Source organism: Aplysia californica, unplaced genomic scaffold, assembly GCF_000002075.1.
Source record: "Aplysia californica isolate F4 #8 unplaced genomic scaffold, AplCal3.0 scaffold00362, whole genome shotgun sequence".
Lineage (NCBI taxonomy): Eukaryota > Metazoa > Mollusca > Gastropoda > Aplysiida > Aplysiidae > Aplysia > Aplysia californica.
The window spans coordinates 182,354-208,470 of NW_004797632.1; the positions used below are offsets into that span (position 1 = coordinate 182,354).

General features: G+C 42.5%; 2 protein-coding genes across 4 annotated transcripts in view; both read left to right on the plus strand.

The window, feature by feature from the left end:
- LOC101848672 overlaps positions 1-4,104 on the plus strand; it is a 7,484-nt gene extending 3,380 nt beyond the window's left edge. The window contains exons 2-4 of the mRNA XM_035971019.1: positions 1,532-1,721; positions 3,031-3,270; positions 3,914-4,104. Coding sequence (XP_035826912.1) covers positions 1,557-1,721; positions 3,031-3,270; positions 3,914-3,937 — 429 coding nt within the window. The 5' untranslated portion in view covers positions 1,532-1,556 and the 3' untranslated portion in view covers positions 3,938-4,104. The remainder of the gene's footprint in view (positions 1-1,531; positions 1,722-3,030; positions 3,271-3,913) is intronic.
- A 6,218-nt stretch (positions 4,105-10,322) lies between these two features.
- Positions 10,323-25,829, plus strand: LOC101848900. 3 transcript variants are annotated; one of them, XM_005103179.2, is made up of 6 exons: positions 10,323-10,418; positions 13,594-13,644; positions 17,107-17,505; positions 18,051-21,483; positions 24,125-24,281; positions 24,959-25,829. In XM_005103179.2, the coding sequence occupies exons 3-6, from the start codon at positions 17,272-17,274 to the stop codon at positions 25,005-25,007; spliced, it is 3,873 nt and encodes a 1,290-aa protein (XP_005103236.1). In that variant the 5' UTR covers positions 10,323-10,418; positions 13,594-13,644; positions 17,107-17,271; the 3' UTR covers positions 25,008-25,829. The 3 variants fall into 3 exon arrangements, with proteins under 3 accessions (XP_005103236.1, XP_005103237.1, XP_005103238.1); XM_005103180.2 differs by having other exon boundaries at positions 17,111-17,505; XM_005103181.2 differs by having other exon boundaries at positions 17,254-17,505.
- The last annotated feature ends 288 nt before the right edge of the window (positions 25,830-26,117 follow it).

Consider the following 26,117-nt stretch of genomic DNA (forward strand, 5'->3'; position numbering starts at 1 on the left):
AGTGGATGATGATGATGATGATGATGGTGATGATGATGATGATGATGATGATGATGATGATGATGATGATGATGATGGTGATGATGATGATGGTGATGAATATGGTGATGCTGGTGATGATGGTGGTGATGATGATGATGGTGACGATTATGATGGTGGTGATGATGGTAATTACGACGATGATTACCGTTATTATTTTCCCATGTTCCTTACGAAGCCGCCAGGGCGAGATTTTGAACTTATTCAGTGTATTATAAATTTTGCAATTCCCACAATTTATTGTCTTTTCATCTTCGAGCTGTCAACAATGATGAACATGATGATGATGATGAAAATGATGATGATCTCAATTTCCTGGAAAGTATACAATGCACGCTGCTATTTATTGGCATCTAAACACTAGCATACTGACCAGACCTACCGCCGTCTCTGATAATTATACCGACGTGGCTTGGCGGTGGTAGTTTGTAGAACTACGAATGTGCTCTTCTTGGGAGCGTCAAGTATTTCATACCGTCAATAAAATACCCAGTCGGGAATCGAACTCGAATACCCTGCATACTGAGGCGAAGCAACGAACCATTACACCGAAAGACATAATATTTTAGTACCTACTGCTAGGTATTGCTGACTTAAAAAAAAACAACCCAGAATGACCATGAAACCTGTACACAAAGGAACAATGTCTATTTTCCAGAAATGCAGATACACTGTTTTTGCATTGGATACTTCTGATTTTGGAACCTAAACAAACGGGTAACGGGGAAAGATCAGGGAAATGTGGCTTTAGAGCATCCGAGCAAAGGAATGAAAGGAGAACCATGATCGTCGATGTCTGTCGCAGACCTGGCACAGGGGGATGATGACTTCTGATGTTGCCTTTACGGTTTACCTTCAAAGTATAAGATTAGAGGAAATCACAACAAAGGAATAACGATCTCTCCGAGGCTTGCCAATGATGCGAGGATAATGCAATGAGAAAGATAAGTGTGGCGTTAAGTGATGATAATGATATTATCTTCGGAACAGCTAAGGTGGAAACTTATTATTATGGAATCGGGCGCCTGTGGCATGACGTAGGCTCGAGGAAGTATGAGGTGCGCACACATTATCATGACATTTAATTTCTATGTTTATCTTGACTTGCATGTGTTTAACGGCCCTGTACAGGCAAGAAGAATTTTCCTCTTGGACGGTAAATATCACCTTATCTTATGTTATCTTATGTTATGTTATGTTATCTTTTATTTTTATGTGGTTGTGAGCACCGTAAAACCTTCACTTTATGGAAAACTGCTTGAAGTTTATCCTTGATACTTTAGAAAGGAAGCAGAATAGTATGTTTCTGTCTGTCTGCCTTACCCCCCCCCCCCCGCCCCCAGCACAAAGTCACTAATATTGTGTCGATGTGCTTCTATTTACTCAAACTAAAACTCGTACTCTAATCTACCTCACGCTTATTACGACATATTCGTTTAGCAAGTACCGCAAACCCTTTCTAAAACTAAAAACATGTGTTAAATCATTTCAGAGAGCTTCCATCTTGATCACTCACCATGAGCAGCATATCCATTCGCCGCGCCCTACTTTCGGATAAGCACGCTGTGACACACGAAATAAGCAAGGCATGGGGCGACATGGACTACTTCTCGGATCTCTACGACGAGTTCATCTCTGGCCCAGGGTGCATGGGACATGTGGCTGTAGATGGCACTGACGTGGTAAGTGGCCTCACGATACCCGTCAATTTCGTTTATATCATTCAAGAGGCGGATTTCCACCCAGGGAGGGATACAACATCCCAGCAGACAGACAGGGAGAAAACTTTCACATAAGAGTTTCACGGCACTTGCAACACAACACGGTCATATTATAAGTGCCCAAGAATAGACGTGTTACAAGAGAGTAACACAAACACAAACAAAAGAAAGAGATATAAGTTCGATAGAAGTTTGATAGGAAAGAAGGAAGAGCAAACCACACCAGAGCACCCACCAACCACCTACAGGAGAAATGTGGCTGTGGGCAGTACTCGTGTGGTAAATGAAGAGATGCTTTTTTAAAGATGTGGGTGGCTTTTTTATGCGCGCCCCATCAATGCCACATTTAGGAAAGGTCTCGTGCACAATCAATCCTTGTCAATCCTTGTCCTCAGTGTTGGGGTCACTATAGTCGGAACATATACATCTCTGCTCTCCTCCACCTCCCCCCCCCCCCTCCCCCCCCCCCTTCTTCAGGATCCATCCCAGAGTCTGTCTGCTTACAGTCTCCACCATAATCTGGTTGGATATCTTCTCGGACTGGTCTGCACAGGTGGCTGTGTTTCCCTTCTCCTCTTTGGATCCTCTTCTCCTTCAATCTACCCAGAGTGTGGGAACCGGAATCTGCCCTCTTCCGGCACAAGGCAGAAAGAAGTCGACCTCACGCTTTTCTGTCCCTGGCCACTCCCTCTAATAACCTTGAAACACTCCGGTCCTGGGTGCTTGCCTAATCCCTGATCGAACGCCTATTTCTGCTAGTTGGGTCACCACCTTGTTTTTCTCGTTTGTTCTGTAATACCATGTCCACCACGCCTGTGGTGTTGCGGTACTCTCTGCTCTGTCAAAACCACAGGATTATTCTGAGCCGTTATGAAGATATTCAACGAATTTGACTCCAAAAAGCTTGACATGCTGTGAAACTCGATATTTTAAAAGTCAAATTTCTCAAAAATAGGTACTGAGCAGATAGAACTTTGTAATTCTTGGGTAGCGAACTGCTTGTTGGTCTATTCGTTCTTCTTTTCCCATTAGTTCTCTAATACCAAGGCGTGGGTGGCTGGCGAATGTTCTGGTGTGGTTTGCTCCTTCGTTCCCATCGAACATCTATAATCCTTATATCCCCTTCTTTTTTATGTTTGTTACTCTCTTGTAACACCTCTAATCTTCTGGCGCTCTTCTGACCTTATGCAGTTGCAAGCGCCGTAAAACCTCTACTAAAACTAAAACTAACGCCAAGGCTAATATACCACGATCTGATAACTTCTTCCAGGTGGGGATCACTTGCGGTATCGTCGCGGACGGAGGCCAGATGGTGTGTACAAGGGGCTCAAAAGTGAAAGACAGCCACCAAGGCCGAGGCATCTACATGAGCATCCTGGACGCCATGAACAGAGAGATCAAACAGACGACGGACGTCACGTGGGAGTCGGTGTCCGTTGTCAAGGCGACGGCTGAGAGGATCAACAAGAGCTACACCCAGAGGAAAAGTTTCCGGGAGATCATGAGACTGGTGCGTTGGTAAATAATCTTGTCATGAAAACTGTTTCTGTCCGTGTATTTCTTGGTAGTCTAGTGGTTAGGCTACCGGACTCGTAATCGTGAGATTGCGGGTTCGGGGTTCGAGCCTCAGCTCGGTCCGATATTATGTCCTTGGGAAAGGCACTTTACACGAACTTCCCACTTGGCTCGGTCCTTTTGGAGATGGACGTTAAACTAGGAGGTCCCGCCTCTTAAATAACCTAAAAGTGTTGGTAGGGGCGGTAAACCTATACCATTTTTTGATTGAATGTGTTATGTACGTATTTTTACTTCCCAATCGATACAATTTCTATCGTTTGGGAGGTGGGCTTCCGACCGTGCCCGTCCCTGTCAGGGCCAGCTCGGGCTGAGAGGGATACAGCATCTCATCAAGCAGAAAGAGTTTTAATGGGTTAAGAACATCTGAACAGCTAGCCAACGTTTTCTTTTTGCAAATACAGCTTATTTGAATAGCACCTATAGCATATCCCCCCTCGGTCCCCCCCAACCAAAAAACAAAACAAAAAACAACAACACAAAACAAACAAGCAGCAAAAATAAAACAAAACAAAACAACAACAACAAAAAAACGTGAAAAAAAAACTCGATTGCTTTTAATGTCTATTTTTTTACAGTATGATTCCCGCACCCAACGGTAGAACTTTGCTTCCTCAAGAAACACCCATCAAGGCAGTCACACGGAAACTGATACTGAAATAACTTGAGTAAAGTGTGTGTGTGTGTGTGGGGGGGGGGGGGTGTGATGACTTGCTGGAAAAACGGGGAAAAGCTGGAAAAAAGTCAACAAGTGACAGAGCCGTTCCGCGTTCCGGTATTTTGTGAGATGTTGTTCGTTTCTGGGGGAGGGGGGGGGTTATAAAGAGGCAATCTTCTGTTTTCAGTAACCAAAATATTTAATAAAAAAAAAAAAAAAGAAGAAAAAAATGTGAGGCAGCGTGGTGGAATCAGGCTCTCGTCAATTTTTGACATATCGAATTATTGGTATCATCTTAAAGCTTGTTCATTTGTCTTGTTTTCAATGAAAAAATTACCCATCCATCTTCCATAGAAGTGGATATATTTTGGATTGAAGGAGGTGGGGGTCACCTGGTTTAAGAGGCAAGATAAGCGAGAAAATGGCCGCCAAAGCTTGGTAAATTTCACCGTCGTGTATAGAAGACGTGAGGTCGAAGGCCAAGTGTTGAGAACTTTTATCGAGTATTTCATTTTTGTTGTTGTTGGGATGTTGTATCTCCCCTCTTAGCCCTAGTTACCCTAACAAACAATGTCGAAGCCCGATACCTGATTAATCTAAATTGTATTGGTGAGGTGAAGAAATACTTACATTAAAAGAAAGTAAAATTGGATACACAGGCTTTTGTCGTGAAAGGGTTGGACTCCTCATCGTCGCACGTAACAGACTGTGTTTAAGTTGCTTTTGATCCAGTATCTCTGCGTGTGTCCCTCTCAACCATGCTCGTCCCCGGCAGTCACCGTCAAGGTAGCCCGCCTCCTAAAGGATAGTGCTTGTGTCGAAGGGAGTGTAGAAAATTTGTGAGGCAGCGTGGTGGAATCAGGCTCTCGTCAATTTTTGGGCATGTAGAGTTATTGGTATCATCTTAAAGCTTGTACACTTGTCTTTTTTTGGATGAAAAAATATCCCTCTATCTTGAATACAAGTCGAGATATTTGCGAAAGAAGGAGGTAGGGGTCACCTGTTTTCAGAGGTAAAATTAGAGAGAAAATGGCCACCAAAGATTAGTTATTTCCTTAGCTTAAGAGTCCGTGGTAACTGAACATTTACATTTCTTGTGCCTTTAATCAACGTTTTTCAGAAAAAAATCACACAGAAATTAGTTCTTTAATGAGCATGAAATGTGTTGAGCCCCCCCCCCCCCCCCCAAAAAAAAAAAATCGATAAAAATTCACAAACCTGCGGAAAAATGCAAGTTTTTTCATTTTGATTATTTTGACGAGAGCCTGATTCCACCACGCTGCCTCACATTTACAGTTTGAAATACAATTACAACTGCACCTAGGTGATTGACAGTGAGCAGAGAATGGCGTAATAATAGGTGAATGATACCCGCATTAGCTGATAGAACGCAACGTGGTATGTCCTCTGGTGGACCGACGTGGTATAGTAAAACCTGCTCTAACGGCCACTTGTTAGAGACAATCACTTATGCAAACTACCTGTTCCCATTTCCCTACCTTTCATTTTTATTAACCTTTTATGACATTTTGTAGGGCGACCTCTTTTCATATACAGACACATCTCTCCTCGACAATGGAAGACAGTCTGAAACAACTTCCACTGTAATTAATTTGGTATCAACATACTCATCAAAGGAGTTAAATTCAGTGACGTCATTTGAATCTGAATCTCCAGAAAGCCAAACAGTTCTAGATAAGCACTTTAACGTTTAACTTTCTTTACCAGCATCTGTAGTATAGCGGTTAAAAGTTAAGCATTCATTCACAGGAGACCCCAGTTCGATTCTCAAGAGGGGTGAATCTTTATAGAGTCTGTCGGTCTTTCTGCTTGGATGTTTTACCCCTCATTGCCCGGGGTGGCCCAGACAGGCAACATCGAAGTCTGCCTTCTAAATGATCTAGATAATGTCGATGGGGGCATATGAAACTTACACTTAAAATAATTATTTCAACTTTTACCATAATAATTTGTCTTTTTGCCTCTCGTCTACAGGAATCGTACGATATGTACCTGGACGTAGACAATCTCCTTCCGCTGATACCACGTGACAGCTTTTCGGACGTCCGACTCATGACTCACCAGGACTTCTCAACGATTATCAAAGACACACAAGCCTGTCGGCGCATCTTCTCCTTGGAGAGAATGTCTGTTATATGGGTGCCTTTCCGACTCATGGAAGAAAACATCAAACACTTTATCAACGATAGAACTCAGTGTTTTCTCTCCAGCAAACAGGAGGTCAGTTCACACAACCTTGAACCTTCTGAGGTCACCATGATATCCGTACTCTTCAACTACGAAAGCGAGGCTGGGATCGTGTTTGAGTCAGGGATCTACGCAACGGATTTCACTCACCTGGAGTCTCACCTGAAGTGTCACATGCACCAGATACAGAACGCGGGGCGAAAGAAGGCCTGTTGGACTCTAACGTTTGACGCCAAGTTCACTTCAGTTATTGAAAAGCGCGTTCGGGAATGTTTAGCCAAGTACGGATTTATTCTGGCGCAGAAGGAGACTGTTGAACAGATGATCTATTTCGAGAGAAGAATGGTGTGAAAGCACTACTACTGAGCGAGCGAAGGATGGTGTGAAAACTTTACTAATGAGTGAAGGATGGTGTGAAAACCTTACTACTGAGTGAAGGATAGTGTGAAAACATGACTACTACTGCTGTACTGACGGATTAGAAGGAACAAAAATCATACGTCCTTGAGCTGAAGGTCCATACTGTTCCCTTCAGTTTTGGTCCATATTGTTCCCTTCAGTTTTGGATTTCTTTCGAATAACTTGTTGGCTTTTACGCAACGATATCTGAGATAGCGTGGTGGAATCAGTCTCGCGTAAAAATAATCAAAGTGAAGAAACTTGCATTGTTCCGCAAGTTTGTGAATTTTTATAAAATTTTGGGTTTTTTTGCTCAAACCTTTCATGCCCGTTAAAGAACTCATTTCTTTGAGGATTTTCATGAAAAACGTTCATTAAAGGCATAAAATTCATTAAAGGCATAAAAAACGTAAATTTTTAGTTACCACGAACTCTTAAGCTAAGGAAATAACTAATCTTTGGAGGCCATTTTCTCACTATTTTTATCTCTGAAAACAGGTGGCCATCACCTCCTTCATTCTCAAATATCTCGACTTGTATTTAAGATAAACGGATATTTTTTTTCATCCAAATAAAGACAAGTGAACAAGCTTTAAAATGATACCAATTACTCTACATGCCCAAAAATTGACGAGAGCCTGATTCCACCACGCTGCCTCACATATTAATTAGCTGATCAGGTGGTTGAGACAATAAAGGTGTTGGTATTGTGCATGGGGATGGTATGTTAATGGTGATTTTTCGGGTTGCCACGGTTACAGTTCCGTAGTAAAAGAACTATGGTCAAATTTCGGGTAACAGATCATTGAGACAAGATTCATAAACATAACCTAAAAAAGTGAATGGAAAGACAGAGGTGAAAAAAGGCTATGTTAACCCTAGAGCATTCATACTTTACTACCTTATATTGAAAAAGTTCTATCGTTCAGTACCTAGTTTTGAGAAATTTTAGGTTTAAAAAAAAGAGTTTCATAAAGTATTTAAAGCTCTTTCGAAAGCAATTCTTCGAATATCTTGATATTGACTCAGAATAATCTTATGATTTTCAAAGAGAATGTTATTATAACGTTTGATTTCTAATCTCATGGGTGTAATAACTCAAAACGGCCAAAAATGTCAGATACAGTTTTGTATTTGTGGCGTCGGTGGCCTAGTGGTTAGGCTCTCGGACTCGCAACACTAAGGTCGTGGGTTCAAATCCCGTCAAGGGCCCGACGTTGTGTCCTTGGGAAAGGCACTTTGCACACATTTTCTTCATTTCACCCAGGTGGAAATGGGTACCCAGCTATAGACAGGGAAAGATCTTTTCAGTTTGATAGTGTTTGAGCGCATGAAATCCGCAGCTTGCACTGTGTGCTTCCGCGGAAGCTGAGAATGTTTCTAAGTGTTCTCAGGGGGTCTGCTGGGGTAATAATAGTTGTAAAGCACATAGAGCAAGCTCTTGGGCATGGATATGCGCTGTATAAATGCAATTATAATAAATGCAATGCAATTATTATCATTATTTCTTTGGTAGCTCAACGGAATTATTGACCCGTATTTGTGACATCGACGTCACAGTAGTACCAAAGATTCTGTACTTCCAGGATGTTTCAATTGTCCTTGATCTATCTATCTCGCTTCCGAGCGTGACCTTGTCTTAGCGCGTGACGACCCGTGACACGAGCGTAAGCAAACGTTCCAGCGCTCTTCAGTTGAAGCTAAAAGTGTGCAATATTCTTCCCTTTCCTGTAGTCTGGCTGACTGTTGGGGCACCACTGTAGATTTTGACAACCATCCCCCCCCCTCCTCATGTTTCTCAGCTTGCGGTAGTTGTTAATGTGGCGTCGGTTGCCTAGTGATTAGGCTTTCGGACTCGCAATCGTAAGGTCGTGGGTTCGAATCCCTTCAGGGGCCCGACGTTGTGTCTTTGGGAAAAGTACTTTATACGTATTTTTCTCACTTCATCTAGGTGGGAATGGGTACCCGGCTATAGACAGCGAAAGATCTTGTCAGTTTGTTAGTGTTTGAGCGCTTAGTCAGCTGCTTGCACTGTATACTTCCCGGGAAGCTGAAAATGTTTCGGAGTGTTCTATGGGGGGTTACACACTTGAGAATCGAACTCGTTGCATCTCTATCTTTGCTACCGTCCAATAACTAAGTTCTATCGGACATTTTTGGCTGTTAGTAGGATCATGAGGTCAGAAACCAAAGGCTCTATCTGTTATATCAAATTAGTATGATAATTCGGAATCGTTATCAAAATATACAACTAGACATTTTGTGAAATGAAATAAAAATAAACAAATGAACAAAACTTGTTAATTTTATATAAATATTGTTTTCAGTTACGGAGCCATGAGAGTTCCGTTGCCAGACACCCCGCCTTTCAGTTGTACAAATGCGGTATCAAAATATTCAACTAGACATTTAGTGAAACTCCAAACTTTTCACGTCAAGGTTCACAAAACTAGCTACTTGGTAAATAGAACTTTGTAATTCTAGGGTTAACTGATGCCACTGTTTTACCTTTAAACATGTTTCTCATATTTATTTCGTATTTAACTTGTTATAAAATTGACCAGAAAACTGTGTAACTCCAGTTCTAGGCAAAACATTAAAAAATAAATAAAAGACTTTTTAAAAAAAAGCAAAACTTGTTGATTTTTTAAAAACATATTGTATTCTTTTACGGTCCCATGAGAGTTCCCCTGCTAGACACCTCACCTTTCTGTTTCACAACTGCAGTATCGGAACTTCCCCCAATGTGTCCTTTGTGTGACTATGCATATGAGACAGTGGAACATCACCTTTTCCACTGCACAGCCCTAAATGACATCAGAGCTACACTTCTCCCTCCGAGACCTTACTTCAACAACACACTCTACGGAACATTACAGCAACTGCAGCAAACCTGCACTTATCACTACATGGCATTGGGCAGAAGGGCGAGAGCCCAGCTGTTGCTGGATCGATAACAACAACAACAACAACAACAACAACAACAACAACAACAACAATAACAAAAACAACAACAACAACAACAACAACAAAGGCAGTATCGCTACTACGCTGACGCTTTGGCCTAAGTCATTTATCATAATCGAGTGCGCTGGCAAGTTTGCTCTCTTTACCCTTCCTTAGGCTCAAGATTTAGTAGGAGGTTTACAGCACCAGCGACCCAATTAGGCCATATAAATGCCAAAACGTTAAAGGTCTTGCAAGAAAGTAACAAAATAAAAAAGGAGGAGGTAGAGATAGAAGGTTGATAGAATATATTTGTTTGGGAAAAGGAGCAAACCGCAGCAGAGCACCCGCCAGCACATACTCATTTGGTGTTCGAAAGAATCAAATGGTCCCCCCCCCCCCCCCCCCCCCCATAGTGAGTCCGAATATTATCAGGAAATCCCAGTCTTGGATTTCATAATACACGTCTATGTATGGGGGTGTTTGCTGGGTGTTCTGGTGTGGTTTCCTCCTTCTTTCCTAGCCAACATCTATCATCCTTTTCTCTCCTCATTTTTTGTGTTCCTCCTTTTTTGTGTTTGTTACTCTCTTGAAACACCTCTAATCTTCGGCACTTATATGGCCTACTTATGTTGAAAATGCCGTAAACTTTTTAGTAAAATTAACTAACACGTCTTTTATGGGGTATACAGACAGACATCTTCGCATGCAGACAACACCGGGTTTTCCCGCAGTGCATTCTCGTGCATACTGTTGCAGGAAGCCACAAGGCAATACGTTACGTCACCAAGACTTTCAAAGCTAGACTAGGCAGAACACCGAAGAGGAAACCTCATACCATCGTAGAACGTCTAAAAATTTTACCTCTATAGGTTTGTTAAAATCATGAAATATGACTTAACCTTTACAATCAAAGCAATATGATTTTGCATAGATATCTAGATTTAGTCAAATTTGTGGTTATAGGTGTTTCGCTGTACGTACAAGAGACCCAAATTCGATTCCCGAATATTAAGATATTATACTGTATACTGTTACTACTCTATCGATAGGGGTGTTTCAAAACTCCTACACTTGGGAAAAAATCTCGTTAATTGGACCAAAGAACTCATTAAATTAATATGATTTTTATTATCTAGTAGATGAGACAAGTCAAGAGTGAGCGTAGAAGAGTTTTCGAACCATAAAACACGAAAAAAATGTCACCGTCGAGGTGCTACACATATTGCCTTGGTAAATTTTAGGCAAAAGAATATGTAGTAGTCCACGAGTAGTATGGTTCATTTCACTAGACAAAGGTTCACTCTCACTCTCGGACAACACGAGTTCTCGACAATTAGATCTAGTGGACAAATCGATTGCTTGCTGTAAGAACTCAGCGGTATTATTGCAGTATTGGGCCCCTCTTGCGTTCACTGCTGTAAGAATATATTTCTTTACAGTTTTTAAGGTGCAGTCGTATTTTACTATTGTATCCATACGACGTGGGGAACTCTGTGCCCCCCCCCCCTATCCGTACGTCGTGTTTTACTATCGTATCCATACGACGTGGGAAATTCTGTGCACCCACTTTCCAAAGAGGAAATTTACTTGTTAATCCGATCCGTACGCTTTGCATAGCAGTAACAGTCTGTCAAAATGATTATTTTGAGAAATACTGATACTTTCAAAGAGATCTTTGCACTAAAAGTATTCAGAAATGTGAAGAATACAACCTCTGGGGTACAAAATGACCATGATATTCAAAACAGTTGCAAATGAGACGGGTCCAATCCTGCAAAATTACCCAATTCACTTTGAAACTCACATAAATTGATTAACGACGCGATTGCGGAATGTTGTTTACCCCCCCCCCCCCCCCCTTGAGAATAGGAGTTCTTGATAAGACGCACATATGTAGTGCTTAGTGTAAGAATCTGACCGACCATTTGAAAAAGTAACATAATATGACGAAGTCTTGCACTTAGCAGTCATTATAATAACCAGCTAGGCCCCCTTTCAATGAAAGGAATGATCGGTGCTTTAATATCAACTAAAAGTCATTGGCTTACTATATTTACATTCTACTGGACTGGGGCAATACATCTTGAGAAATGCAAAAAATTAGAAGGTCTAGATCTATACTCTCAAAACAAAAAGAAACAAACAAAATGCGCCTCGCGAAATATCACTTTCGGGTTTTCTAAAATTACAAAGACAAAAGCGTCGGCCTACAAAAGCGATCGGCGAAATAAAGAAATTTAGCTTTTTGCAGCAAAACTGTCTAAAAACTGAAAAAACCCAAGGGCGTCATGATCTGGAGAATATTTGAAAGAATCTTTTGGCGAAAACCTCATGTCGATCGATGCAGCCATTAAAAAGACTTTTGAATAGCACCATTCGGCCACCACAAATAGATAATAGATCTAGAGGTCGTCGGAGAATGTACTAAAATGATCTGGTCTTTTTCTCCGTTAAACCATCTTTAAAAAAACCCTCCAAAACGCTCAATTGCGCCACACGTAATATCTCAAAGTTAAAATGATAAGCATACAGGGCGGTTGGAGGAAGGGACAGATAGGTCTTACTTCTTTTCTTTACCACTCTGTTGTTTCAGCATTCCTGTCAAATTTCTTCCCTACATTTAATAGCTCTTTGAGTGTCCACCTGATTCTCTTTGCTAAAAAAAACCAAAAACAATAGCAAGACCAAACAAACAAACAAACAAACAAAAAACGAAGCGAAAACCCTCCGTAAAAAGTCACCCCACCCCCCCCCCCCCAAAAAAAAAAAGAAGAAAAAAAAGAAAAAAGAAACCTGAATAAACAAAAAGCCAAAACTCGTCTGCTGGGACATTTCAATACCCACTGTCAGCACTCTTCAAGGACCCCCGAGCGACTGTTGAGTTCCTGCGTGCTGTCAGCATGGCTGACCGTTTATGATGCCACAACACCAGAAGAGAGAGAGAGAGAGAGAGAGAGAGAGAGAGAGAGAGAGAGAGAGAGAGAGAGAGAGAGAGAGAGGTAATGAATCCCATGAAAGCACCCGAATGGCTGGCCCCGAGCAGCCCGCCTCCTGAATAATCTGAATAGTGCAGATAGAAGTGTTAAATAGCCACATTCATTGACAGTCAATCGGCTAGTGCGATTTAGATCTTGAATCAATCTAGTTTCTTATATTTAAAGCAACATCACCACCCTTTTTTGCCTTTCAAAGAGGGGATAAACTGGAGTTTTCTAAAGTTCCTCTTCAATATCCCCAAAGCTTCAAATGTAACCAAGGGAAGTGATAAGTAGAAAGTAGATTCACACTTTTGCCCTAGAGTCATGTCCCTTCGTTAGTGATTAGAATGTTTGTTTAGTTTCTCCTTTACGTCACCAAAGTTGAAAACTCACCAAGCAAGGGATGTGATTATTAGAATGACAGACTCCCATTTTGGTTATCGAGTCATGCCCCTTTGTAAGTAGGTTGCGGTTGGAAGAATGATCTTATTTCTTTTTCATTTGTTTATCCTTCTATTATAGTTTGAAAGCATTTTGGGACCTGCCTAAGAAATAGACTTTTTTTTCTCCATTTACATGGAACAAATTTCAACTTTCTGTTTTAAGAAACGTTTCTTCCTGGTACCACAACTCGTAAATACTACATTTTAGTCTACTGGGACATTTCAGTAACCCACTTTCAGCACTTTTCAAGGACCCCCGGGCAAGTGTTGAGTTCCTGCGTGCTGTCGGCATCGCTGACCGTTTATGAAGCTCACAGCGACAGAAGGGAGAGAGAGAGAGAGAGAGAGAGAGAGAGAGAGCGAGAGAGAGAGAGAGAGCGAGAGAGAGAGAGAGAGAAACAGAGACAGAGAGAGACAGAGAGAGACAGAGACAGAGACAGAGACAGAGACAGAGACAGAGACAGAGAGAAATACTACATTTCCTCAGCAACGTTCCGCAATCGCGTCGTACATCAATTTCTGTGGATTTCCAGAAAAAGCAGTTTCTAAGAAAAGCATCAAGAGCTATCTTCAGCTTCATTAACTCTGACCTTGCGTTATAGACGTGATTACTTTGTCCACAGACGACAGAACCCTCGAGCCATCAATGGTGCTCACAGAACCCATGTCCTGACGTAAGTAAACGAAAGAAAAATTCAGGAAATCTGTCCTGTTTCGTTCTTTGTAATCTCTTTTTTCCCCAGTGGTTTGAACTGTTTGATAAAAGTGCTTTCAGTTTATTACTGTAAGTTTTTTTTGTAAGCAAGAAACCCCACACGGTTGCGCTTCACAACAATAATAATAATAGTAAATAGCATTTGTATAATATAGCGCATATCCCCGCTTAAAAGCAGGCTCTATGCGCTTTACACTATATTATTACCCCAGCAGACCATAGAACACTCAGAAACATTCTCAGCTTCCGGGGAAGCATACAGTGCAAGCAGCTAATTAAGCGCTCAAACACTAACAAACTGACAAGATCTTTCACTGTCTAAAGCCGGGTACCCATTCCCACCTGGGTGAAGTGAGGAAAATTCGTGTAAAGTGCCTTTCCCAAGGACACAACGTCGGGTCCCTGACGGGATTCGAACCCACGACCTTACGGTTGCGAGTCCGAGAGCCTAACCACTAGTCCACCGACGCCACATTGAGGGAAGTGCGTAAAGTTGACACAAGACGTTTTTCTACAGTTTTGGTGACATAATATGATGGACTGACACAGGCGTTAGTGGTGTACCGAAGGACCGACATGAGCTCTCTCACACAGCATCAGATGTATGACCTAAGCATTGTCCAGAGATACTACGTCAATGTTACACTTTATTAGGGCTACTTAAAAGTTGTCAGTGTCCAATGAGGAAATTGAAAAAGAATTTAAGAAACTACAGGGAGTTGCCATTCCCTACAGATTTTATGAGGAGTGTTACAGGGACAACGAAGGTAAGTTGACCTTGTTCAAATCTGGTAGACGTTTCGTCTACATTGATGTCCCCCATCACCCTCTCCCCCAAGATTTTCAGGTTGAACATTGACGGTCAACGTTGCATACGCTGCTAGTAAGGAGTTCTGCGTCACTCGAATAGACATAAGGGCCTTTTCAAAATCTAGCTTACTTGTACTTTTGAAGACAAGCGAGGCAGGGGCAGAGCAATTTGCTTTGAGAGCCTAAACAGATGCCTGAACAGGGCAATGCCTTGTTTTTTTTAAGCATCGGAGCAAAGGAATGAATGGCAAGCAATGATCGTTGATTTCAACTGCAGATCTGGCACTTGATGATGATGATCCTGAGTACTGATTGAGACAGGGTAAAAGTAAATAATTTAGACCACTATTTCTTAAACACGTTAAAAGCGAGGTTTATTTTGGTGTTTTTCTTTGCTTATCGCCTCGGCGAGAAAGTATGGCTCAAAAGAAAGTGGAGACCCCCAGGTGTACGTACATTGACACATTGTCGCTTAGGACAAGCGGGCTAACCCAGATTTCGGGGGTTTCCTGAAATCTTGACCTACACCAAAAGTGGGCATTAGAGAAGTTTGGTTTTGTTGGTGAGTATTTTTGTGTGCCTAGAGAGAAAACTCTCCTTGTCTTTTAAAGGAACTGAACAAGGGACAAAAACCTTACCTTCGATTTTCTAAAAAAAAGTATTTTTCGGGATAAGCCCTTGTGTTTAAAAGCGACCACATTACACACCGAATCATACTCTTATGAGACGGGACCGTCAAGATGTAGGGATTTGAGTGCCTCAAATGATCTTTTGGGGAAAATTTTAAAATTTCGATGTAGGAGTCGCTAATGACTAGTTGGGTTTTGGTGAAACGAAGCGAAGCATACGGAAAGGAACAATATAGAAACTCCACTCAGAAATGAGCTCTTTGTACGTTTTCCAGCTCTTTCGCTAATAAATTAGATCCGTAGAAAAAGTCATTTATGTGTTTTATAACCGCGTCTGTGGTTCATCTGTTAGGCACTTCGCCGTCAAACGCAGAAAACTCGGATTCGATTTCCATGTGTAAAGAATAACAATAATAAATAGATAGCCTTAATTGTATTGCGCAAATCCCTGCTCAACAGCAAGCTCTATGCGCTTTACACTACATTATAACCCCAGCAGGCTGCAGACCATAGAACACGCCGAAACATTCTCAGCTTCCCGGGAAGCATACAGTGCAAGCAGCTGATTAAGCGCTCAAACACTAACAAACTGACAAGCTCTTTCGCTGTCTATAGCCGGGTACCCATTCCCACCTGGGTGAAGTGAGGAAAACTCGTGTAAAGTGCCTTTCCCAAGGACACAACGTCAGTCCCTTGACGGGATTCGAACTCACGACCTTACGGTTGCGAGTTCGAAAGCCTAACCACTAGGCCACAGACGCGCTTCACAATCAATACAAGAATGCATGTGAAGTATTTCGGTGTTTCTGCTGGGATGCTGTCTTCCTCTCAACACGGGTTGGCCTTGACAGGCAGGATAGAAGCCCGGCTCCAGAACGATCTAAATCGTGTCGTTAGGTTGTAAAACACCTATATGTGAGGCAGCGTGGTGGAATCAGGCTCTCGTCAATTTTTGGACATGTAGAGTTATTGGTATCATCTTAAAGCTTGTTCACTGGTCTTCATTTGGATGAACAAAATCTCAATTTATCTTGAATACAAGTCGAGATAATTGTGAATGAAGGAGGTGGGGGTCACCTGTTTTCAGAGGTAAAATAAGTGAGAAAATGGCCGCCAAAGATTAGTTATTTCCTTAGCTTAAGAGTCCGTGGTAGCTGAACATTTACATGTTCTGTGTCTTTAATCAACGTTTTTCAGAAAGATCCACACAGAAATTAGTTCTTTAATGGGCATGAAAGGTGTTGAACCAAAAAACAAAAAATTTGATAAAAATTCACAAACCTGAGGAAAAAAAGGAAATTTATTCACTTTGCTTATTTGGACGAGAGCCTGATTCCACCACGCTGCCTCAAATATTTATTTGCAAATAAATATGTGAGGCAGCGTGGTGGAATCAGGCTCTCGTCAAAATAAGCAAAGTGAAAAAACTTGCAGAGAAGCGTGTTTCGGCAAGTGTTAGAAAGTTACATTCAAACTTTAGCTAAAGAAACAGTTTCCCTATTGTGTGCCTGGTCAATGTGGGTGACTCGCTTGGGGTTTCTGTGTTGTATGTCTTGAAAACACAATTATCTTCGATTTCAGTTTTGAAGACACCATAGAAAACGCATCAAGTATCATTTTGATTTAGATTAGAATGATACCAGCATGTTGTTTACGGTGATCGATGTGTTCTTACTCTCTCCCAACCTATCTCTTACTCTCTCTCTCTCTCTCTCTTTCTCTCTCTCTCTCTCTCTCTCTCTCTGTGTCTCTCTCTCTCTCTCTGTGTCTCTCCCTCTCTCTCTCTCTCTCTCTCTCTCTCTCTCTCTCTCTCTCTCTCTCTCTCTTCTTCGCTCAATAATTGATCATTTCCATTGGCCATAAGTTTGTTAATCATTGTCCACCCCCCAAAGAAAACAAAAACAACCCAACAACAAAACAAAATAAACAAACAAAATTTACTGTACATGTAATTCCTTTCAACTATACTTTACTTATCGCAGACAGCCCCACCCCTCTCCTGTCCCATCCCTTTCACCGCGGAGTGACCCCTGGCCTCATCAACCCCCCCACACCCTCCCCCACCCCCACGACGTACCACCACGTCAATCATCCTCAACTAGCTCCGCCCACCACCTCCCTTCCTCAAGCTCCTCCCAGCTCACAAGATGGCGCTACAACTGCTGGAGCTAGCCCGCCACACCACTCACGCCCTGGCCCACCACATCAAGACGTGCGTCCGGCTGGGCGTGACGTCATCACACACCAGCAAGGCGTGCCCGGCCGTGGGCTCAGCCAGAGGCCCCAGCAACACCTCGTCCTTTGTGGAAGGCCCTGCCGCACAGAACAGGAACTTCTCCACTACTGTCGGGAGGAACGACGCGGACAGGGGGAGCAGAAAGGTAGGGTATAGAACTTGGTTATTTTCTTATAACAATCATAGTTTTAAAGCTCCTTATTTCGAAAACAGTTCAAGCAGAGAGAGAGAGAGAGAGAGAGAGAGAGAGAGAGAGAGAGAGAGAGAGAGAGAGAGAGAGAGAGAGAGAGAGCTAGAGAGATAGAGAGAGAGGGGGAAAGAGAGAAAGAAAGGGAGAGAGAGAGAGAGAGAGAGAGAGGGGGAGGAGAGAGAGAGAGGGGGGGGGGGATTACCCATAGAAAAGACAGACGTTCTACCCCAAATTGTATAATATGCCTTTAAAAATATACAGGATAATGCAAACAATTATTTATGATTGATTGAGTAAATCTATCAATAAAAAAGCAATATCAACAAGAACAAATTTACTCGAAAAAAAAACTAGAACAAAAAGTTTCACGTTTGGAAAGTGTGTTATTGGGCGGGAAAGGAAGGGAGGGGGGCGGTGTTGAAACGTCCTTGTTCTCTTTGGACTCCCAATACAACAAACGTGATCGTGACAGCAAAGTACCCTCTTACTTCTCTTTGCAGGATCAAAAGCCGAGGGAGAAACGCAACAGTAATGATACAAATATAATGCCATCGGCGTCTAAAGCATCGCTTCTTGCGAGACAACTGAAAAAGCCCAAAGGAAAGAAATGGTTCCTCAAGGACAAAGTGGAAAACCAAATGGAAGGCCAACACAGTAGCAGTTCGCGTCTCAAGACAGGTGTCAACGAGAACAAAGCCAGAGTGATTACACCACGCCCGCCTAAAGAATTCAGTAAACGGGCTGATCTGGCAGGTCTGAAGGCCAAACTAGGAGAGCTGGACAGCGCCGACATGAACGTTGGGCTCAACGCCATCCGCTCGCGTGGCGTGGAACACCGGAACATTCTAGGATTTGATGCCAAAAACAAGATCTCGGATATTCAAAGTACCGCCACTGGAGCTCTGCACTCGCTCATGAGAAGCCAGCAGTTTGCAATGTCATCAAACAGTAATCCGAGCGAGCAAATACCAAGGTTCTTCAAAACCAACCAGTTGCAAAAGAAAAATGTCAGTAGCAGAGAAAATAACAATATTAGTCAATCGAGTTCGCAAAATGCGCTTAATCCTTCACATGTAACCAACGTGGCCAAAGAATTGGGAAAAGCTTTGAAGCGCTCTAAAACAGAAAACTCTTACAAAACGTTTCAAAATTCCAGACGTCCCACACAAGAACAAAGCATTCATGAAGATTCAATAGTTTTCCGCAAAAATAGGAAACCAGGAAACGAAGAAACAAATCGGACCAATGATGACATGATTAGTAAGCTGTTTCCAAGACCAGCCACTAGCGGAAAACCTTTTGGGCCGAGTCGAGAAACGAATGAAATGATGGAGATACGTCCTTCTCACGTTGAAGATCTGCCTGTGACACAGGCCAGCCACCCTTACGCGCCCTGGGGTTGGGACAAGATGCCAACCATGAACTACACATCTGAACTAAACAAAGTCAAAGAAGTGAGATCTACCAACACTGCACAGAAAAGCGCTGCTGGGCTTCATAAAATACACGGCACAAATCCCAAGAACTTTATTCTGACCACCGATAAAACAAAAGAGCAGCAGCAGGAGGCAGCTGATAGGGTCTTCCAGGACGGCAACCCAGTCCGCTCATCAAAGGACAAGCCAGGAAAGAGTAAACTCGATGATCACAGAAGTAGCTTCGTGTTCATAGACGACGGCATTTTCGGCAGCGCGGCGCCCCGGTCCCACGTCGTTGATCAGACACACAGCAAGCCTTCGGCCAAGAGGAGCTGGAGGACACAGCACAGTGACTACTGGACCGACGTAGTGGAGGAAAGACTGGCTCAGCTCCGACTGTCAGCTCTCAGGAAAAAAAGCCCGCGTGACTCGAGAATATTTGTTGGGAAGGATGCCGTACCAAAATACGATGGCTTGATTTTTACGAAGTCTGGTGGTAAAGCGAAAGGTTCTTCAAAAGTAAAATCGGATAAGACGAAAGAGCATGCCATTCGGCGTGGTATTCTCCTACACAACCAAGGGAACAATAAGAGATATGCTGATAAACCAACACAAGTAACTGAACTAAAACCAGAAATAAAGACGCCAGCCCCAACTACTCGTGGCCCACAGTCCACCTACGCGCCTTTGAATAAACCTCCGAGAGACAAAGAGCCCCAGCTCCGCGTCTCCCAAGAAGAACTGAGCACTCCTCGCAGAAAGTCTACACAGTCAAAGGGACAGTCGAGCACCAGCCACATCCCTGCGTCTAGTCTATGCGAGCCACAAGGAGGAAACGCCAAAACGTCCAAAGAAGTAGAAGCACACGGTTCTGCCGCCGTCCCTAAAGACTGCAGTAAAGTTCCTGACGTCTCTGACACCGATCAGTGGTCAAAGTTCCTCCTTAAGAAAATGAAGGCGGTCAAAAAATCGGAATCAAAATCAGGCCGTTCCACCAAAGATGCGCTAAGCAGTTCTGGTAAAAGTATTAAGGGAGTAAAATCTGACGGGCAACTACGTGCTGAACGGAATACAGATTCCCGATTAAACAGAGCTGCTAGGAAGGGTTCAAAGGTGAAAGCTGTGTCGGGAGAGGAAGAAGCGGCTGTACAGCTGGAGAACGGATTGAAGCCAGAACAAAAGTTGACGGGTTTGCCCGTAGCTCTCGGCACAGCCAAACGTCAGGGATCACCAGTCGACTCCTCTTCTAGCACTAACGCTAATGTTCGGAAGTCAGACAAATCCAAAGAGAATGCAAAGTCAAGCGCTTTAATGACTGAAATAAAAGACAAATGGTCGAAGACTTTTATTGAAAACTTTTCTGAACTGCAGCAGGAAAGAATGGAGCAGGCAAAGAAACAAAAACAAGAAACAGAAAAGAGCAGACGCCAAACGAAGTCGGACACACAGATGTCCTCACATCACCTCGCTGCCTCGTCAAAAAGTCCAAAAACTACTAACCCGAATGTTAAAACCGCATTGAGTCCGAGTCAACTGTATCTCGGCGTCCCTTCAAACAACAAGCCGATGTCTCCCCAAAATTGCGATACAAAGAAGAAAAGAGAATTGGGCGTCTCGGGGACAGACAATAAAACAAATAAAGAGTTCCCCCACTGTGAAGCTCCCAGCTACATGGGCACCGGAAGTCTAGGGTACTGGGAGTGGCTCAACTGTCGGGACGACATCATAGCGGAGGATCTGTGGGAAATCAAAGATGAAAAACCTTCAACTGCAGCTGTGAGTAAAGGAAAAACAGATCTGTCGAAACCTTCGTCTGTTACGTCTCCCCCTACGTCTACGACCCGCCCACTTGAAAAAGAAGATCACTCGAGAGTCGACACAGACGGCAAAAATAAGCCTTTGTTCGGATCACGTGATCACAATGTGCATCAAGGAAGAAACGCCTCACCGGTTGATTTTAAAGAAAAATCTGCAAAGATCAAATTGGATATAGCGCCTATGATCCACAAAGACATGCAGGAGACATTCCTGAGGTCTGCATTCAGGAAAGATTCCTCACCAAAGCACGGCGACCAGCTGCGAGCAACGGGTGCGTCCAAAACTAAAGTGTCTCAGCCCCTAGACGCCAACGATAGAGGCGACTTCCGGCCGAGGCTGGAGAATGTCGACAAGAGATTCCTGGAAGTGAACTCCATCCTTCAGAAGCTACAGCTCGCCACGGACCCCGAGGGGGGTGGACCACCACCGTATTGTCGGGAAGGGGAAACGCCAAAACATCCTCTGTTGTCGCTCGACGGGCTCATGGCGATGTCTCTGGTACCTGATAACGACGTCGCGAGTGCTCACAGCCCAAAAGCTCCGTCAGAGAAGAAGTGGAGTAGAGGACTTGAATCAAAAGAAGGTAAACATTTTTCACATCAAGGAGGAGAGAGCACTAAGGCTTGGCCACTTCTGAAGGGGGACGCGGCGTCCGGAGGCAACAGTGTGCTGGCTGATATTCGGGGAATTATGCAAGGTAAGGATATTGTCGTCTCTATACTTACAGTACATTGGGTTTAACATTTCCCCTGTTCCCCTTCCACCAATGTCTTCACTGCTCCGTGTAATACCCCGTCATTCGTCACTTTTCACAATGGTGTTGTGCACGTATGGTGGAGTTTAATTATAACTAAGCAATCAAAATGCATGTAGATTAAAATGACGGATGATTCGATGGAGCTTTCCAAAATCTTTTCCAATCCTTTGCTTACATTGATAACATGCATAGGCGAAGCGTCTATATAATCAAATAATCACTGCTTCCCTTCCTAATTTTGAAACATTGTCGCAGTCAAATTCACCCATAGACGTAAACCTCATAAATTAAATGTAGAAAGACGTTCATAATCACCAATGAACAATAGACTATGCCTAACCTTCAAAACCGTTTCATTGCCACAGAAATAGCCTGTTCGCCCCTATCGGGCCACTCCATAAGCAGTCACAAGCTTTGAGTAAGTAAGCTTAAAGTGAGGCTGGAAGAGTCAACCAATGGATTTGAAGGGAACATGTGCATAGCAGTCAGAACTGTTTCATTGTCGCATATACCTTGTTCACCCCTTTCGGGCCACAGTTATAAGCACCCAGACGCGCTGATTATCTAAGCGAACTATTACACTGGTCGAGTCTACCTCACAGATGTGAGGGGAACTAACTCCTAATAATCCTTTGACTCTTGCTACTACACTGCTAGTGCTTGTTTTTTTCCTCGACTTTTTAACGTCCTATAATCAGATCGTGACCTCGATTATGACAGCGGCTCCTGGCCGCGAAAAGCTAGACAAAAAACAGCCAAATGTGAAAAAAAAAATTGATAGTTGGCGTGCTCTACCAAAGTGTTTCGGCTGTCTGGTTTAACATGTCATTGTAGTGCTGACATCTGTGCTTCTTTCCTTGGTGTTCGTGTGTTCAAATCTAAAGTTAAATTTAAGGTTAGTTAGAATAAATATTTAATGAAATACTTTCCCGATTATTTTAGCGGTTGAACAAGCATACAACATGAATTCAGGATTTGTTTTTATTCACAACTCAGAGTTGCCGCCTCCAGTGCCAGTAAGATTCTTGTGACTTGTGTGATTGTGATATCTCCAGGCCCTATCTGGTCCCATTTCACTTTGATTACCCTGTCAAACAAGTCAGCCTTCGCCCCTGATAACATGTGTAGAATGCAGCGTGTTTTGCAAAGTCGATTTACCTAATGTTGTTTTGTTTATTTTCTTTCTGACATATTAATTTTGTTAAAGGTCTTACTCACTTTTATGAATCTGTCTATCTCCCGTTTTGTGGGAAAACGTTTAGCGGGTATGTCTGTTTGTCTGTTGTGATCCTGTATCAAACTAAACCTCAGTCGGTCCAAACAAGCGGGTTAAAGCAGCCTGTCTCTCAAATAATCGTAATCTTATCAGAGGGTGCTTAACGTATTTACAGGCTCAATTTTTGGTAAAACTTATACACATTTGCATCATGCACACCGAATCATTATTACTTTTGCTCATGTTTATTAGTGAGTGTTGGTGTATGTGTGTGTGTGTGTGTGTGTGTGTGTGTGTGAGAGAGAGAGAGAGAGAGAGAGAGAGAGAGAGAGAGAGAGATAGCGAGAGAAAGAGACAGAGAGAGAGAGACAGAGACAGAGAGAAAGAGAGACAGACAGAGAAAGACAGACAGAGAGAGAGAGAGAGAGAGAGAGAGAGAGAGAGAGAGAGAGAGAGAAAGAGAGAGAGAGAGAGAGAGAAACAGAGAAGACAATAGACGGAGTGAAAGAGGGAGAGTGTCTGTGTTATTGTTTTTGTTTCTGTGTGTATATTAGAGTACACCTTGAATACATATCAGCCTTCAGCTGTGTGTTGTTCACAGCACGTTCACCAGCAAAATTAATCATGAATGTCGGTGGCTGATGGGTGTACTAGTGTGGTGTGCTCCTTCTTCCCTATCAAAATCTCTTGTTCTCTCTCCTTCTCCTTCCTTGTTGTGTTTGTTTCTCTTTTGTAACACCTCTTATCGTCTGCACTTGTAATGTAACCTTATTGTGTTGTGCGTGCATAAAATACGCTGACCAAAACAAATCGCTACCTTAGAATAACAAAGTTCTATCTGCTCATTATTTAGTTTTGAGAAATTTGACGTTAACAAATTTGAGTTTCACAACATATCAAATTTTTTTCAAATGCGATTCTTTGAATATCTTGACAACGACTCGGAATAATCTTACGATTCTGATAGGGCAGATAAAACGTTTGGTTTCCGAACCAATGATCAAAGTAACTCAAAACAACCAAAATGTCAAATAGAACCTCGTAATTCTGAGGTAACTAAATGATAAGAAAACGCTGACTAAAACAAATGGTCGCTTTTAAGCACAAGGGGGAGATCCCGAAAAATGCTGTTCTGAGAAAATCGAAGGTGAAGTTTTTGGACCCTTGTTCAGTTCCTTAAAAAGACAAGGAGAGTTTTTTATGAACTAAACAAATATACACACCAATGAACCCAAACTTCTCCTATAGGTAGGGTAATGCCCACTTTTGGTGTAGGTCAAGATTTCTGGAAACCGTTGAAATCTGGGTTAGCCGGCTTGTCCCTAAAGGTGACCAAATACTAAAGAACCGCTGTTGTGTGTCCAGGAGACAGCTTACGAGACCTCCTGGCAGAAGAACGCCGTGCCGCCATGGTTCTGGCACGCCACGACCTCATCTCTGCCTACAGGAAGAACATTCGGAGACACAAGCAGGCGCTGGAGCGGTACCGAGGGAAACTCCGCAAGATGGAGCAGGAGCAGGGGTAAGGAGGGAGTAAGAGTGAAAAGGAGGGAGAAAGAGGGAGGGGGGGAGGAGGGGTAATTAGGGTTAAAAAGGGATAACGAAGGAGGGGTAGGGACGGATAAGGAGGGGTAAAGAGGGATATTGAGGGGTAAGAAGGAAGAAAGGAAGGGGGGTAAGTAGGGAGAAAGGGAGATACGGAGGGGTAAGGAAATACAAGGATGTTGGCTTTTCGGCGAAAGAGGGGGGGGTCGAGTGGACTAGACAATACAAGAAGAGATGGGACAGCAAGGGTATGTACGATGTTACCTTAATGACCTTGCTGCTGTGAAACATTTTACGTACCTCGTAGACTGCTTGCACCGGTATTGCATTCATTCAGTGTTTGATTCGATGAGTGTATGTGTGTTAAATGCATTGAATCAGCTGAGTTCTTTCGTTATTGCTTTGGGTTTTGTTTGGTTTGTTTGCGTGTTAATATTGTTGTTTTCACTCTGTTGTTTTGGTTCTATTGGCGACTTACTTTAGAATCGGGTGTCCTGTTTCGTAGTCGTAGATATCTATGCTGTGTTGTAATTAGCGTAAAACCCCTCTTTACCTCAAAAAGTGTCTCTTTGTTTTATCAAAACTTTTAAAAGGTCAGCGTCATGAGGCATAGCTAACAATTTTTCTGTCCTATTTTTATCTTCTCTTCAACAGGCCGATGCGCAACGGAAAACTGTACCCCAGAAGAAATTTGGAATTTTAAACGTCGACTCATCGCAAGTCACAAGCTTCCAAAGGAAATGTACAATACGCATATTGACATTTTGGTCATATTTTATGCCATTCGACTTCTGAATCCGAGACAATTTATTGCTCTCGACGAATCTACCATTTTTTTTTTACATTGATAAAGACAATCAGAGAAGAGAGAAACCACAAGTCCTAAAGAGTTGCAACTCCCAAGATAATCTGCTCACCGGTTCAAACAGCAAGCTTGCGAAAAACTCGATTTTAAGGCTGTAACACTTGTAATGAGAGTCACTTCTTAGCCCGAAGGTGAATTTTCTACTTGTCCTGACAAGACACTGCTGAAGAGAAATTTTTAAATGATATCCTTTTCGCAAATTTCTTTGCTTTGATGATACACTTACAAAAAGAAAAAACCAAGACAAAAACAACAGACAACTAAACCCATCTAGTGACGAGATCTACCATGAATGTGGGGATTAACTTGTCCTACTTACTGAAAGGAAGTTTCCCAATTAAACCTATTATCTTATTAAGCTCATTAGAAAGCTAGAATCCTAACAAGATATTATACCTCTTGTTTACATGTTCTCTTTAAGAATTGAGAGAAGTATCTTTCATTAAAGAAATAAAAATAAAAACATGCAAGTTCAGATGAAAAACAAAACTATTGGAACTCCAGTTACGAGAATATATTTTTCATCTAATTGGGTTTTGATCCCAAACATGAACGTGTCAAAGACAACATCAAGGTTTCTATACAAGTTCAATAGCCAGTAAAGGGAGAGTATTGTGTCCCACGGTGATTTTTGCTGCAATACAAGTCTTATTTGGGTAACTTCATTGTTTGGGTTCTGTTTGTTTTCTTTAGTACTACAGTTTTCACGTCCATTTAAACTGTCATTTTTATAATAAAGAAAAGCCGTTAGAAATAATGAAGCTAAGAGAAAGGCCTGCACGTAGTGAACATCTTGGGTGGAAATGAAAGTTTTAATGTAGTGAAAAAATGGTGAAATGTTATATGTTTACCGCCCCTCTCAACACTATCAGGCTATATAAGAGGCGGGACCTCCGAGTTTAACATTCACATCTGAAAGGACCGAGCCAAATGGGAAATTCACGTAAA